General features: G+C 42.3%; 1 protein-coding gene across 2 annotated transcripts in view; it reads right to left on the bottom strand.

The window, feature by feature from the left end:
• FOCAD (focadhesin) overlaps positions 1–15,549 on the bottom strand; it is a 274,973-nt gene that overhangs the window by 45,978 nt on the left and 213,446 nt on the right. For both annotated transcript variants that reach the window (XM_036331270.1, XM_036331271.1), the window contains 4 exons: positions 13,921–14,029; positions 11,141–11,257; positions 8,307–8,545; positions 4,697–4,786 (listed from right to left, as the gene is read on the bottom strand). In XM_036331270.1, the coding sequence (XP_036187163.1) occupies positions 4,697–4,786; positions 8,307–8,545; positions 11,141–11,257; positions 13,921–14,029 (555 nt within the window). The remainder of the gene's footprint in view (positions 1–4,696; positions 4,787–8,306; positions 8,546–11,140; positions 11,258–13,920; positions 14,030–15,549) is intronic.

Below are 15,549 nucleotides of genomic sequence, written 5' to 3'. Positions count from 1 at the left end.
GGAAAAGAACAACAAAAGAAAACCAAGACTTGGTTCCTTTGTTTAGTGGGAGGCAAAATTTATGAGTTGTAAAATTCACGGAGTATACCATCCAAGATTCAAGCAAGAAACCTTGATTTCTACTTCCTGCCAGACCAATTTAAGAAAAAGGGGCATCAGGTTCACGTGAAAAAGGGTTCTTCCCAAAGCTCACTTGAGTACTGGGGTTCATCCTTTTCAATAAATAGATGGTTACCAAATCTTGCTTTTGGGGCTATTTTGGGCGCAGAAAAATCCTTCTCCCCTGGATGGAGGCTCCTCCTTTACCATCCCCAGGCATATGGGCACAAAGGCTCAGAAGAAAGAGACCCCGCTTTCAGTTCACATTTACCTAAATATTATCACAGCATAATTAGTCTTAGGCAAGGTTACCACTCATGAACGATTCTATTCATTGCTCCAGTGGTAATTATTTAACTGTTGTAACACAGGAATACATAATCTACCTATGTATACACGTGCCAATGTAAATACGTTAGAGTATGGGCACCCACTGACCTGCTAAATTGTTTCCTTCTGCTTCTTCTCATTTTTCCAGCATGCACCAGGAAGGTAGTTCTAAACCTTTATTCCTGATGTTTCCTTCTGATTTCCAAATCTTCTATATTTCAATGTGTTTATTTTTTTTGTCCTTGGTGAATTAAGATTCTATATTTTAATGTGTTTATTTTTTGTCCTTGGTGAATTAAGATTCTATATTTTAATGTGTTTATTTTTTGTCCTTGGTGCATTAAGATTCACCAAGTGCTTAGTTTAGCATTTCTACCTACACTTGATCTCCCCCTAGCTTCCCTTTGAGAAGTCTGCCAGCTCTAAGCCGAGAACAACGGGCAGAGGTGGCTTTCACATCTTTCTGATAATTGGAAACAGAAAGGAGTTAAGTGTTGGTGTCTCCGACAGATGCCCTGGCTGGTGTGCTCAGTGGTTAGAGTGTTGGCCTGACCGAAGGGTCTTGGGTTCAATTCCTGGTCGGGGGCACTTACTTGATGTGTAGCTCTCACAGCGGTGTTTTTCTCTCTCCCTCTCTCCCCCTCCCTCCTTCTCTTCCACTTTCTGGAAGAAAATATTCTCAGGTGAGGATTAACAAACAACAAAACACCCCCAAATCAGACAGATGAAATAAAAACAAGCTATACTAGAATTAGGTATAAAACTGAGGTTTTGGAATTGCCAACATGAGTCTTGTATGAGAATACTAACAGCCCTGGCCAGGTGCTTGGCTGGTTGGAGAGTTGTCCCCGACACCAGAAGGTTGTGGTTTGATTTCCGGTCAGGGCACATACATAGGCTGCAGGTTCAATCCTGGTCATGCATGTATGGGTGGCAACCGATCAATGTTTCTCTCTCACATCGATATTTATCTGTCTCCCTTACTCTCTCTCTAAAAACCAATGAAAACATATCCTTGGGTGAGGGTTAAAATAAGAAAAGAATACTAACAAATGATAAAGAGAGTTTGAGTTTTAAAATTATAGGCCCTATTATGACATTACTTATTTGAAGGTCTTATCCAAGTATATTTTTTAAAATATCACTACCAAAAAGAAATTTTGTGACTTAAAAGCTATGCAATTCTCATATGTGTGTTGCCACATCAACTGAGATATAAGGCTGCGTATTTTCTAAAATTACCGAGGTGAATCTTCAATTCCTCAGTTTGCCATAGGCTGTCCTGCAGATTAGGTACTAGGCCATCTAATAATTAGTTCTAATAACAGTTAACATTCGTATAGCACTTTGCCCTTTACAAAGTGCTATACAAATATTGTATTTGTGAAAGCTCAATAGTAATTACCCAACGCTTAGGTGGATAGCATGACCGGGCCTGTGAGCACTGCAATGGCACCATGATTACCACTAGATGGCAGCAAAATGTAAGCTATGGGACCACAAACACAGACCAGCCCAGGTGCTTGGTTCTCCCAGCAGGGACATGTCCATTAAATCCAGGAAGCGTGATGAATTTGCTCTGGGTGAATTCTCTCACTTGAGGTAGCACGCTCCCGGATCCATGAACTACCTCCTGGTAACGCTCCCACCATTTCACTGGAGGGAGGACTGCCCAGGCTTCTGCAATCTCATTAGACAGGGATACTTTATGCCAGGAGCCAGGCATTCAGGCCTGAGACTAGACATTTTTTTTTTTTTAAATGGCAAGCAAGACCCGCATGTCAGAGAAAAAGAATAAACACTGAACATTAAGGGTCAACCTACTTTCTTTTTTTTTTCTGATTTTAAAAAATATTTATTTTATTTCCTCATCCTCTTCCCCTTCCCCTTTGGCAACCATCAGCTAGCTCTGTATGTCGATGGGTCTGTTTCTGTTTTGTTTATTCATTTGTTTTGTTTTTTAGATTCCACATATAAGTGAAATCATACACATATTTCTCTCTCTGTCTGATGTATTTCACTTGGCATAATGCTTCTAGGTCGATCCATGTTGTTGCAAATGGCAAGATTTCATTCTTTTTTGTTGTGAGTAATATTCCAGATTTCTCTCGATTGAAATGTTCTCCATGTTGTACTATCTAAGAGAAGAAAATGACTTTGAAGTCAGACAACCTAGGGTTTCTCTCCAAGCTCTGCCACTCATTGTGTGACCTTGAACCAGGCTCCTCTTTGAGACTCACTTTCTTCATCAGTAAACCAAAATGAAGCTGACTCCTACTTTGGTGTCAACATTTAGGGTGTAATCAAGGCTTAATTACATGGGAAAGGGATGTGAAAATGCCTCGAACAATTTGTGGCTACTCAGTAAGTATCAATTAAACCTCAAACCTGAGAGGGAACAACATACTAAGCACTGCCACCCACAAAGCATTAGACATGACAAAATACTAAACTTCATTAACGAGAGGAATAACGGGAGCTTTGAGAGGATAAAGAGAGGGTTCCTTGAAGGGCCTGAGTTTCTAATTGGGGCCCTGAAGACAAGCCAGATCTTCCTAAATGAACAGGAAATTTCTGATGACCCTGTTCTACCCGACTCTGCAGGTTCAGCCCCTATCTAGGCCCATCCTTCCTCTCCCAAATGCGGTTGCTCAATCAAATTAAAAAAAAATAGTTAAGAAGGTAAGAATCAAGAAAGAAGTAAGAGTAAAGAAATAAGAATCTTATTAAGATAAAAAGTTCATTTTAAAGTTAAATATGCTTAGACATATTTAGTTCTTACACGTGTAAAGAGCCACACTGTGGATAGTTCCGCTCTCACCATGGTCCTCCTTACTTTCAAACAACCTTTCTGGAAAGTAATGAATATAATACTTGAAAGTCATTCTTGGTAATTTCAACTGGCTGAAAGTTTGGAGCATCTTAATCATAAAATTTCCACCCAGCTATGATGAACACCTTTAGGGGGAAGGTAGAAAGAAGGAAGGAGGGAGAGAGGGAGGGAGGGAGGGAGGGAGGGAGGGAGGGAGGGAGAGAGAGAGAGAGAGAGAGAGAGAGAGAGAGAGAGAGAGAGAGAGAACCCAGCTTACCCCTTGATTATAAAAGGCAACACGACTAATACACAGCTTAGCCTCAAAACTCTCAACTTTCCATGGCTCTATACCATCCGTTAACCTGGGTGGGTATCAATGGTTCTTACCCAACCTTAGCCTGTGTCTGAAAGAAGGCCTGTCATGACCACCCACTACGTGAACATCTGATTTTGTTTACTCATGATGAATACTTGAAGCGTGAAGCTGCTTCTACCATTTACTCTTTTGTTACTTGGAACAAACAGGCTAGATGGTATAAATGTAATTTCAGATCATAAGTTCCTAAAGGCCAGAAATGCAAACCCTGATTCAAATGCCCATAATAGCAAAGAGTAAATGAATTCATAAGTTGGGGGTTAGTGCTTATAAACTGTTGAGTTTCCAAGTAATAAAAAACCCCAGAGGATCTAAACCTGAGGTTCTAAGTAAGACATGCTTACGCCCAAAAAGGTACAATGTAGTCCTCAACATGTCAATACTCCGGGGAGCCTAAGGAAACCACATTCTCCCCCCCCCCGCCCCCAACCCTCCCCAGGTCACGAGGCTAATGGAAACACTAAGTGTCTCACTAAATGAGTATGTTTAACGCTGGTCTTCGAGACATTCTTTTCTGATTATTCCTCTTCATTTTGTTATCTTTCATAATGGCAATGAGAAAATGAATTACATTTTAAAATATTAGTTTCATGGACAAAAATCATGAGGTCTGTGGGGCAAAAATGGATCTATAAACACTGAGGAGGTGGGGAACCCTGGTGTAACCTGTATTTGTTTCCATTTTTATTCCTCAGCCATTGGATTTCACGGGGGAATCTAAATCATGGGTCTCAGATTCTTTTAGTCCAAATTAAAGAAGTTTCTTTAAAAAGATTAAATCAAGCACACAAGCCTCCAAATATATGCTTGATGGGAGATGTACAAGCCAGAGCTAAGGTATTAGCAATTGAACGACAGCCCAACGACACGTGCTGCTCTGTACCGAGGCGAACTACTGCCGAAACACTGCTTCCAGAACAGGTACGCTTTGAGTACAGATCTTTGGTGATTACTAAGAATTTTTTGCAAAGGAATTCAAGATCGGGTCCTGGAAATATCTCACCATAGAATTCAAAGTTTATGGCAGAGAAAAAACCAATCTCTAAGCACCTGCTAGAGAGGACATGGGATCGACATACTTGTGTTCAAGGCGGGGGTCAAAGCAGCAGTTCTCCAGGGCATCCAAGGACTTCATCAGCAGAAGGTTCATCTGGTGGCCGGAAACGTCACTAGGGAAAGGCCACGGGGAAAAGGAGTACAGTCACTCACTGTCCAACATACTCACTCTACAATATTTTACTGAAAATGCATTTACTTTAAAAAACATAAACGTAACAATCAATACTACTGATGATTCATATACATTTATTTTGTAGACAGAGAAACGGAGTCAGAATTTATTCAGTCATTGGGTTTCTGAACATGACAATTATTTGCAAGCCAATAAACAGTTACTTTCGCATTTTCTCAGCTCATTAAAACTCTTTTTATAATTGAAGTATAGATGCCATAGAATATTATATTAGTTTCAGATGAACACCATAGTGGTTCTACATTTATATACCTTAATATGTGATCCCTACAATAAGCTAGTAACCACCTATCACCATACACATTTATTACCATATTATTGACTGTACTCTCTGTCCTGTCTAAATAACTACATTTATTTATAGCTGGAATTTTGTCCCTTCACCATTTTCATCCATCCCCCACCCCACACTCCCTCTAGTAACCATCAGTTTGTTCTCTGCTTCCATGAGTCCTTTTCTGCTTTACTTGTTTGTTCATTTTCTTTAGAGTCCACACAGACGTGAAATCATATGGCATTTGTCTTTATTTCACTTAGAGTATAATATTCCGTGTCATCATGTTGTCACAAATTTTGTTCATTCAGATTTAAATCACTAAAAAATAAAAACCAAAGCCAGAATTCCAAAAAAAAGATATTTCTAAGTGCTAAAGGGGTTGTCGTCAGAATATTTAAAAAAAAAACCATTAAGCTCCTATTATCAATAATGGTTCCCAATCTCTTTCATGCAAAGGCTTACTTTTGATTTCATGCCTCCATTGTGGAGGTTTTAAGTTCTACTCCTTTAGTTACACTTTTTAAAAAGGTGGTGGTGGTGGTGGTGGGGAACACCAGCTCTCTGTTTTCCTGTCTGCGGTAATTGATGCGATTTTGTCATTGGCTTGTATAGTAAAATAAACATAAAAGGTAGTGTTTTCAGGCAGAGCCGTGGGCTTTATCACTGACACTTGATTATCAGGGTCCCACATGTCAGGTCTGGTGCTGCTGCCTCCGCCTGCCGGGGGAACACAGCTGGGAACCCGGCGCAGAGAGCCCTTCCCACGTCCTCAAACCAGGACTGCAGCCAGCGGTTTTGCTTGAGGTGAAGGATTAGATTTTGCAATGAAAACACACACACACACACACACACACACACACACACACACTTTTAATGGCTTTAACTAAGTAAGTTCTATTATAGTTGTTCTCTGGAGTAAAATATACTTAAATATGCTAAACAAATGCTGAAGTGCTATATCCTCTGGGAGTCATGACGGAAGCGAGCTTTGAAATAATATGCTTTCCTGAATGGATTCTAGGCCAGAATGTAAATTCAGGTGACTTGTCCATAAGCTTGACCAAAACAATGGAGTGACTGCCACCATTCTCTTTCACAAGGTGATTTTCCATTCTCGGAACCAGCGCCTTGTCCTGAGGGGCTGTTTGGGTTACTTCTTTGATGTCCTTGACTGGTCAGTCAATAGCCCTCAAAACATTTGCCTTCATTACAGAAAAATGGAAACTTTCTCCAAAAATATCATTATCTGATGACAATGCCACTATCTAGCAAAATATGTTTTAGTACCAAAGGCATATATTTCAGATTCCTCTGCTCCAAGAAATAAGGAAGGTGGGAGCCATGAGCTGGCGGCTGTACTAAGACACCAGCTAACAGGAGGATGCTATCAAACAGGGTCATTAAAGCCACATTAAGAGCTGCAGCTACTCCGAGGGCACTGGGCCATGGGAAGAGCCTCCTGAGGTCCTGCCCCAGGGGTTCCTGCAGGTGCAAAGTCAGGTAAGAGCAGACAGGGCGGGAGGCAGCCTGGCACCAGAGTGATGCTTTAGCTGAATCACCGTGGGTTTCTCCAGGCAGTGTGATTAAATGAACCACGAACGCAAGCCCGTCAAACCCTAAAACCAGCAGCGGCTCATCGAAATCTAATGAGAAAGGGAGCCGGGGCCAGGAGAGGATGAAATGAGTTGCCTGGAATGAAGCTGCCATGGCTCATTTTTAGCTGTAAAGCGTGTTGCTTGAAAAGATACTAAAGAAAGAGCAGGAACGCAGATGGTGAAAGGGCTGCCATCGGTCGCACAGTAGCACAGGAGGGAAACTCACTTTCAAGTTTTAACTCTTTAAAAATACTTTGTGTTCTGTCACACACACACAAAACACGTTAACAGTCAAACACACGCAAAGGGCCGCTTTTTGTTCACGTCCAGAGCCAGGCCTACATAGACGAACACGGGTGAAGAGGACAAAATGAGTGTTCTGGAAACGTTTCGTTTATGATCGCAGGGACTAAGCCAACTCTTCCCAATGGCCTGACAGATGTTTCCAAGAGCTGAACATGATTATCTGAAATATGGTATTTCCCCAGATCAATGGCAACTTTCATAAAGGTTTCCTTTATTGGCATTTGAACAAAACTCTGTAAATTACAAATGGAAACGTAACCACTGGTTTAAAACTGGAATCTAAATATAGCATCATGTCATCTAATGTCTCCACATCAACACCATTTCTTGCCTTTGGACAGACAGGAAAGTTTAACAATAGCTGACACCACACAGGGTGCCTCTCCCTGTCCTCCACTGCTGGAGAATGGGGCTACATTCCAAGTCAGTGACATCTAAATATCCATGCTGTACCACACTACAATAAATCTATATAGACACATATATAAAATTCTAAGATTGGCTATAAAATGTAAAATAAAATGGACAACAAAACTAGATTCACATACAGGAAGATTTTCCCATTTGGTGGAATTTTCCACCTGGGTCTTTGATCGTCTATTAGCTCCATTCACGGGTAAAGCTAGCAGGCCAAAAACCGAGCAATCAAACGGAATAAACTACACAGTAAAATATGCACAGATTAAGACTCTTTAAGGATTATACAACTGTAGCCAGGGCACAGGATAAAAGCAACAGTTAACACTGGGTACATGCAGTTCTCAGGCGATTCAAGGATTCCCACACCCTCAGGCACAAGGGACACCCCAGTCCTCTCCCTCTGTGTGATAGCGATATCAATAAACCATCAGCAATCATTTTCAGCTACAAACCAGGAAAAAGGCAGCTTTTCTTTATAGTACCATAGATTAGACTTTTCTTCACCTCTATTACACAGCTGTATTCAGGGCTTTCATCTAAGCATGAAATGACGTTCCAGTAACCAATTACTTTAATAAGAGCAACCCTTAAAACACGTTAATATCTATGGGATGGAATTTAGAAAGACAAATTCACTCATAAAGCAGAACTCATGATCGAGGTGCCCGTCTCAGAAAGTTCAGCAAGCACGTACTGCTCAGATCAAACACCCGTGTGCGTGTGCATGTGCGTGTGTGTGTGTGTGTGCGCGTGTGCGTGTGTGTGCGCGTGTGCGTGTGTGTGCAATCCTCCACTGGCACCACAAAGAGGAAACGCAGGGCTGTGTTAACCCACTGTACCTGAGTTTCTCCTCACACAAGCGCGAGAGAAACATCCCCAAAGCGAGGCCCATGTGGATTTGCACGGCTTGAGACTCATCAGCGCTTGGTTTCCCAGGTAACCTGGCAGTCAGCATGGTCAGGATTTCCTCCACCTTCTCTTTGCAAGAGATAATGAAAACTGGCACGAGCAGGGACAAAGCCGAGGCGGCCGCGGAGCGGGCGATGGCACTGGCTGTGTTTTCCCCGGAATAGGATTTCTAGGACATGCCAAAGAAAGAAAACAGGGGGTTGGCCTTTTGTTTAAAACATGAAGGAAACACACCTATCACAAAAGCCCTCTGCAACAATACGGGCTTCTCTCGGATCCACTCCTGCCAAGCAAACAAGTAATTCAAAACATCGGTTGCTGTGTTTGTGTACAGGTCACATTTTCACTCCCACTGAAACAACTGGCTGCTAAACAGTCTGCCAACTAATAACATCCTTTTAAATGTGAAAAAAACAAAACAAATTCTAAGTGCCTCCTTTTAAAGGGTGTGAATTCCCTCACTGGAAAGCCTGCGACAATTTCAGTTTGAAAGCCCACATGTGCATATAGTGAAAGACCCAAAGTGAAGCTATCCAAGCTTGGGGAAACCACCCAGCCACGTTATAAATGTCCAGAAAGCCAGAGTCTTCCCGGAGAGCCAGCAAGGGGTGGGGGAGGGGCCAGTTCAAGTTTAGCATGGAGGGACAAGTGTAAATTTAGCTCAGGGATCTATTGGCAGATCTCCCAAAATCTTTGGTGGGAACCCTTCCCAGTAGATGGATTATTTCCTGCAGGGGGCTAATTCCTTTTAATTAAAAAGGAAGTTGAAATCCGAAAAGCCTCTGGTTACAAAGCAATAACCAGCTATTGAAAATGGAATGGAGAGCTCTATATGTGCCTCCCTATATGCAATCACGGGGTAAGAAATGAGTAACAGCCCCAACACCATAACGGGGCAGCTGAATAGGAACAGCTTCTCTCAGGACCTCACGCTGGAGGGCTCCACCAGACATCACGCACACTTGTCAACATGTCTCGAGTGGGAAGTCCGCTGACCACTCCTCCCTATTACCCACTTCAAATTTCCACACACATCCTAAAGGCCGTGTTGTCTCTTGTCATCCAAGCACATGAAAAAATGTTTTTAATTCTTTACTCATTCGCTCTCTAAGCTTTCGTACTTTAAGGATAAAAATCAAGCATGTGCTAGGATGTTCTTTTAGTTGGTATAGCACTATTGTAAGGGTAATACTACTCAAAATGACCCAGCCCCTAGGTCACTGGAAATAAAAAAAAAAAGTGACTTTTGAAACAGGGCTTTGAAAAAGTATAACAATGCAAAAATCACAAAGGTCAGAGGCAACCCTGACCTAGCGAGTGAGGAGACTATTGCTATTGGTTTGTGAGAACTACGCAGCAGTATTAGAAATCTACATGCTATGTGTCCTCCTGAACATCTGGACCGTGGAGCTAGTGCAAAGACCTCAGCATAAGCTAAGAAAATATTCATCCATCATTAAGAAACAAGAACACATCCGACAGAAAACAAATCATCGTAAAGAAAGTACTGCTGTGAGCAAAATCTACCTTCCAATGTAATCCTGCATTATCCCTGCTTTGTCCTCAAGTATAGTTAAAATTTTACTTCTAGGCCCTGAGCCCCAGATGAATACATACCAGGTCCTCCCCAGGGCAGGGCAGAGGCACAGAGAGGAGACCTCAGGCAGCGGAGTTTCAGGCTACATTTGTGATCTTAGCAACTGATCAGGACGAGTGCTATATTTTTATTCAAATCAACTCTAATCCTCTGCCGCTCAGCTGATTGCCCCATGATCACTGCAATTCCCTAAACGCTGGATAGCGATAAGGCAGAACCAAAACAATACCACGCAGATACAGAAATAAAGCACTCACTACCGCCAATAAAGGGGAAAAGGAACCCAAACAAAAACAGTGTGTTTTCATTTTGCTTCAGATCTTGGGATATAAGCATGAAGAAAGAGAAGGTGCTTAGGATCAACAATATGACTTTGTATTTATAAAGTATTTCAAAATTTTCAAAATATTTTCCCATAAATTATATAATTTCATCCTCACTTTTTTTGTTTTTTGTAAAGTTGGCAAAGCATTAGTTTTTACTTCATTTTACAGATAAGAAAAGTAAGATGATGGGTTAAGTGTCAGGTCAACGGTAACAGAATTAATAAGGGACGAAGCTAGGGCTCCAATCACTACCGATAATATTGCTCAATCACCTCATTTTATAGGCAGGGAAACAAGGGTCCTGAGAGATAAAGTGAACTGCCCAAGCTCACATACCCTGAAAAGGAAACAAAAACTGTGACAAGAAACTCAGGGGCTCCATCTGCAGCCAGTGTTTATTTTACTATAACTGGAGCTCTTGCCTCTGACTACATGTTAGAATAGCCCAGAATGCTTCAAAGTGCTGATACCCAGGGCCTATCCCTGAGCAAAGGTCAGAGGTAAGGCCTACACATCAGTGTTTCTTGTTTAAATTATATATATTATATATTATATACTATATACTATATATTATATACTTTATACATATATATATACATACACACACATATATATGTATATATGTATATGTGTATATATGTGTGTGTGTGTATGTGTGTGTATGTATATATATACATATACATATATATATATATATATATATATATATATTTACGATTCCCATCGTGATTCTAATGTACATCTAAGAATCATTACATGACATCATGGATTTCATGTGAATAACTGAGATGAGAAAAGTCATCCCTTGAGTTTGCTATCACTTTTCATTTCTCAGACTTACGTAATAGAACGAGCAGAAAAGTTGTCCTCTGGGTTGGTAGTGGCTATCCACAATGACCAGGAGAGTGTCAAACACCATGGAAACCCAGTCTTTCATGGAAAGGAAATTCGGTTGAACCTGCAAATGAAGAAACACATGGAACGATAACTTGACATTATTTCTAGGTTCAGGGTATAGCCCCCTTCTGTATTCAAGAATGGCATGCTGTTATCAAAAAGTCAACTTCACCTGCCAGGACTGAAGGAGGTGAGCAGGTATTTGACAAGCACACATACTCACCTGTGCCCCACCAGGAATACTGATCTTTTACACAGGACTTAACAGAAGTGAGAGGATGGGGGCTGCAAAACAGAGCGTATCCAAGGGTGCCCCAGAGCCCTCCCAGGTTCAGTGAGGATAATGTGGAGGTTCAAGGGAGAGATGTGCAGAGAAAGAAACTCAAAATTTCTCAATTCTATGACTTGTCATTTCATAGAGGAGGCAATAAAGCAGTTTACATGATTCTGATCACCATCACTAGCATTTCTGCTACCACCATATATTTATCATTCAAGAAACATCATTTTCTTAGCTAATCAGTCATAAAAACATAATTGATTTTCAGTTTGGAAAAGGAAAGAGAATTGTAAAAAAACCAAAACAACAATAAAACCCAACTCATTAAGAAGAGAACTTGGCTTTAAAAATCATTCATGACCCTGGATGTCAAAAGCATTCATTAACTCCCATGGTATATTCAGGTCATGCAAAGTATAAAGGTCAATGCAGTGCTAAATATCTCCTTGGAATTAATTCCTTGAATCAAATAAGACTACAATCTTAAGCTCTTTAGCTATTGGTGCTATGCAGACTTAGATGAAGTTTGAAAACTTCAACTTCAATCAAATAATGAGGTCTTGAGTGTGTACTGAGTAATAGCCAAAGTCAAGGTCATCAAGAACAAAAGCAAAGCCCACCTCTGGGTTGTGTGGCCTCTCGATGTTTTGTGCGTTATGTGTTACAGTGCAGAACCAAAGGTGGGGCGGGGGGACGGATAAAGAAGAATAAGAGGGCCTGGCATTCAAACTCTGAGCTACATCCCCCCCCCCCCCCCCCCGTTACTGCTGGGGTAAATCACGAGTACAACTGCACGGCTCTTTTTAAAGGATATGAAACATTTCCTCTCTTTAAAAATTCAACTTACTCATCATTAAAATAAGATTCTGGGTTTAAAGTTAAATTTTCATGTAGTAAGTAATTATGCTTGCATTTTATCCTTCATACAATCACCCCTTGACCTGTTTCCCTCTCTCACCTGTAATACACATTGGTAGCTTTTGCCACACGGCACCTACTGTCTTGTTTACTGGTAATAGCACCCTTTGGGAAATTCCCTCCTCCATGATTTGAAGCTTGATTAAATGCTCAATCTAGCTACCTGTCCTACCCTACCCAAGTGAAGGCTGGGGACCCAGGGGACTCTAAATCTTCAGTGAGTGATGCAAAGGCAGCAAATGACTAGATTATCCATCCCAGTGGGGGTTCTCCTGTGATGGCTCATCAGTACCTGTGCCTGGACTCCCCAGGTTGCCTTGGTTACTGTTCTTCCCAAAACCTGATTTTTCAGCTCTGCCTTCAATCCCATTGGCTTCCAGATTCCTTATCTAGTTCCTCTTTTAAATGAGAGCCATTTTCTTTGCTTGCAACCAAATAACCCCACCATGAAAACAAAACAAAACAGTACAACTGTACAGGCTGGCTTAGCAGTTAATAACAGGCTCAGGAGCCAGACTGCCTGGGTTCAAATCCTGGTAATGCCAATTGCTGTGTCACCTCAGGAAAGTTGTGTAGCCTCTCTGAGCACTTATTGAAAAACAGTATAGATGGCCCATAAGACATTCTGTGGGGACAGACACAGGCTGAATAACACTGAATAAACTCTGTTTTTGCAGCAAGAAGTGATGCAGTCTATGCTAATGTGAATGAGGACTCTTACTGAGAGGTTAGTATCTACCAGGCATTGTGGTTTTTGTATATTAATTCATGTAATCCTTCAATAATCCTACCTGACTGGTATCGTTATCCCCATCTTATAGATGGTGAAATAGGCCCCGAAAAGGGACGTCAGCAACAGCACACCACAGCGCCAGCGAGCACAAGTATTAGGATTTAAATAACGGGCTCTCCTACGCCAAAGGCCGTTTTTAACCCCTTGGCTAAGTTGTCTCCAGATGCTGATGGCTCCTAGATAATAGGGCTTGTGGGAAGAAGACACCTGTGCCTTTTTATTTTGACAGATACGAATTATCTGAAAAAGTACATTGGAAATGAACACTGACCAGCTCGCCACATGTTTAATTAAGAAATAAACGCCTTGCAAAAATGAATAGGCACTTTGCCATTGACATCTACAATTAAAATGCAAAAGTATAATTTTTTTTCAGTCAGTAAACACTGCTAATTTATCATTTTTTGACAGCATTGTTCACTTTCAGTAAGCCTAGTTAACCTTCTAAGAGTGGCTACCACTGATGTCATCACAAAGAGACAAGCCCTGTTGCATGAAATTGCTCCCTTCACATTGAAATGACCACTTAACTGGGAGGGAGGAAGCAAAACAGAAAGCTGCGAAGAAAAGCGTCTTAGGGGCACCAGAGCTCCCAGGGTAAAGGCCCGTCAGCTGGAAGGACTTGGAGGCCCAGACAGACTCTAACCTTGTGAACTCAGAGCCGGCTTCCAGAGACATCTCCCTTTTCAGTGGTTACACAGCGGAGCCCACGGTTCAGATCACCCCGACTCACCTCCTGGGCGCCCTCGCTGTCCGAGGAGAGGCTGGCTTCATGTTTGGATACGACGACAGCAAGGCTGCTTAAGGCTAACAGCGCGTTGCCTTTCACCACTGGGCTCTCCCTGTTTAAGAAGAAAAACATTCCAAGAGAGGATTTGGGGGCATTAGCCGGGAGAAGAGAAGGTGCTATTATAGGGAGGGCAGATGAGGGCAAAACGCACTCCACTCCCTCACGGAGCCTCGTAAGCAGGTCTGCTTGTTCCCGATGCCAGCAGCCTCCCCGCTCCTAACACCAGTGCTGATTTGCAGCTCTTCTTATAGATGTGCGGTCATTATACTTTTTTGTAACTTAAAAATCCAAGCTCGCCCTAGCCGGTTTGGCTCAGTGGATAGAGCATTGGCCTTGGAATGAAGGGTCCTGGGTTTAATTCTGGTCAAGGGCATGTACCCTGGTTGCAGGCCCTAGCAGGGGTGCATGTGGGAGGCAACCAATGGAAGTGCCTCTCTCTCATCGATGTTTCTTTCTCTGTCTCTTCCTTCCCCTTCCACTCTCTCTAAAAATCAGTGGAAAAATATCCTTGAATGAGGATTAACAAAAATTAAAAAAACAAAACACCCAAGCTCATCATACCTAACTTCTTCCTAAAATGTTTATTTCGTCATTTGACGTTACATTTCCTAAGCGATCTTCTTCTGTCACAATTGGCCAATATAAAAGCATCAAAGTGTTCTGAAAACAGACCAGGGCAGTTGTGTGAATGAGCCCGGCAGAGCGAGGTGGCGCCTGGCTCCTGAGCACCGGTGTGTGGAGCCCGACAGCACACCTTCCCAGCAGCCGGCCCACCCGCAGCTCCCCTCAGTCATTATTATCCCCTTCTTTCTCGGAATCCATCGAAGCCAGTGACCTCAAAGCCAGATTGCTACATAACTGAGGCTCTAGATAAGATGCAAAAAGACCCATTTTTAGACTATGAGGATTGAGAGTTGCCCTTCCTTTCATCCAAATGATAGTTTTCTAATATTAGCAAAATCTTAAATTTGACATCTGAATTTAATATCAAGAAACTGAGCCTTGTTAATACTCCCACCACCTGAAAGTACACAGTGCGTATTACTCCATCATTCCCAGGTGACCCTGTAGCGTGACCGCAGGAGGGACACGGACGAGATGCCCTTGGCTGCCAGCTCTCATGACAGAGCGCAGGCAGCAGAGCACCCAGCCGCCAGAGTCCGGTTCTCAGCCAGCCCTACGATTGTGGGTTCCCACACATACAGGGAATGTGTCCCCAAACCCGGACTTCACACCTGAACCTGAATCAGCGTACACATCCCAGAACCCTTCCCTGCTTACCCAGTGTTGGGATAGATGGATATGAGGGATAAAGAAGACACAGACCTGACTGAACATGTGCGCTAGTGAGTATTAAAAAACTAGTATACACGTGTTCTTGCGTTTTTGTTTCCATTTGGTAAGAATGGGGCTCAGATGTGCCATAGTCAGGTGACTCCATGTATCTATTCATCCATCCCCCCCTTCCTCCCCTCCCTCCCACCTCGGGGTGGGTAAGCTCAGTGAAGACTTGCTCTGCACACTTGGTCATTTTGTTCACCAATTTGTACTCCTTGATTCATCCCTCTATGA

This window comes from Myotis myotis, unplaced genomic scaffold (assembly GCF_014108235.1).
Source record: "Myotis myotis isolate mMyoMyo1 unplaced genomic scaffold, mMyoMyo1.p scaffold_m19_p_12, whole genome shotgun sequence".
NCBI classification, from domain to species: domain Eukaryota; kingdom Metazoa; phylum Chordata; class Mammalia; order Chiroptera; family Vespertilionidae; genus Myotis; species Myotis myotis.
The sequence above is the reverse complement of the archived record's forward strand: the minus strand, read 5'-3'. Positions and strand labels throughout refer to the sequence as shown.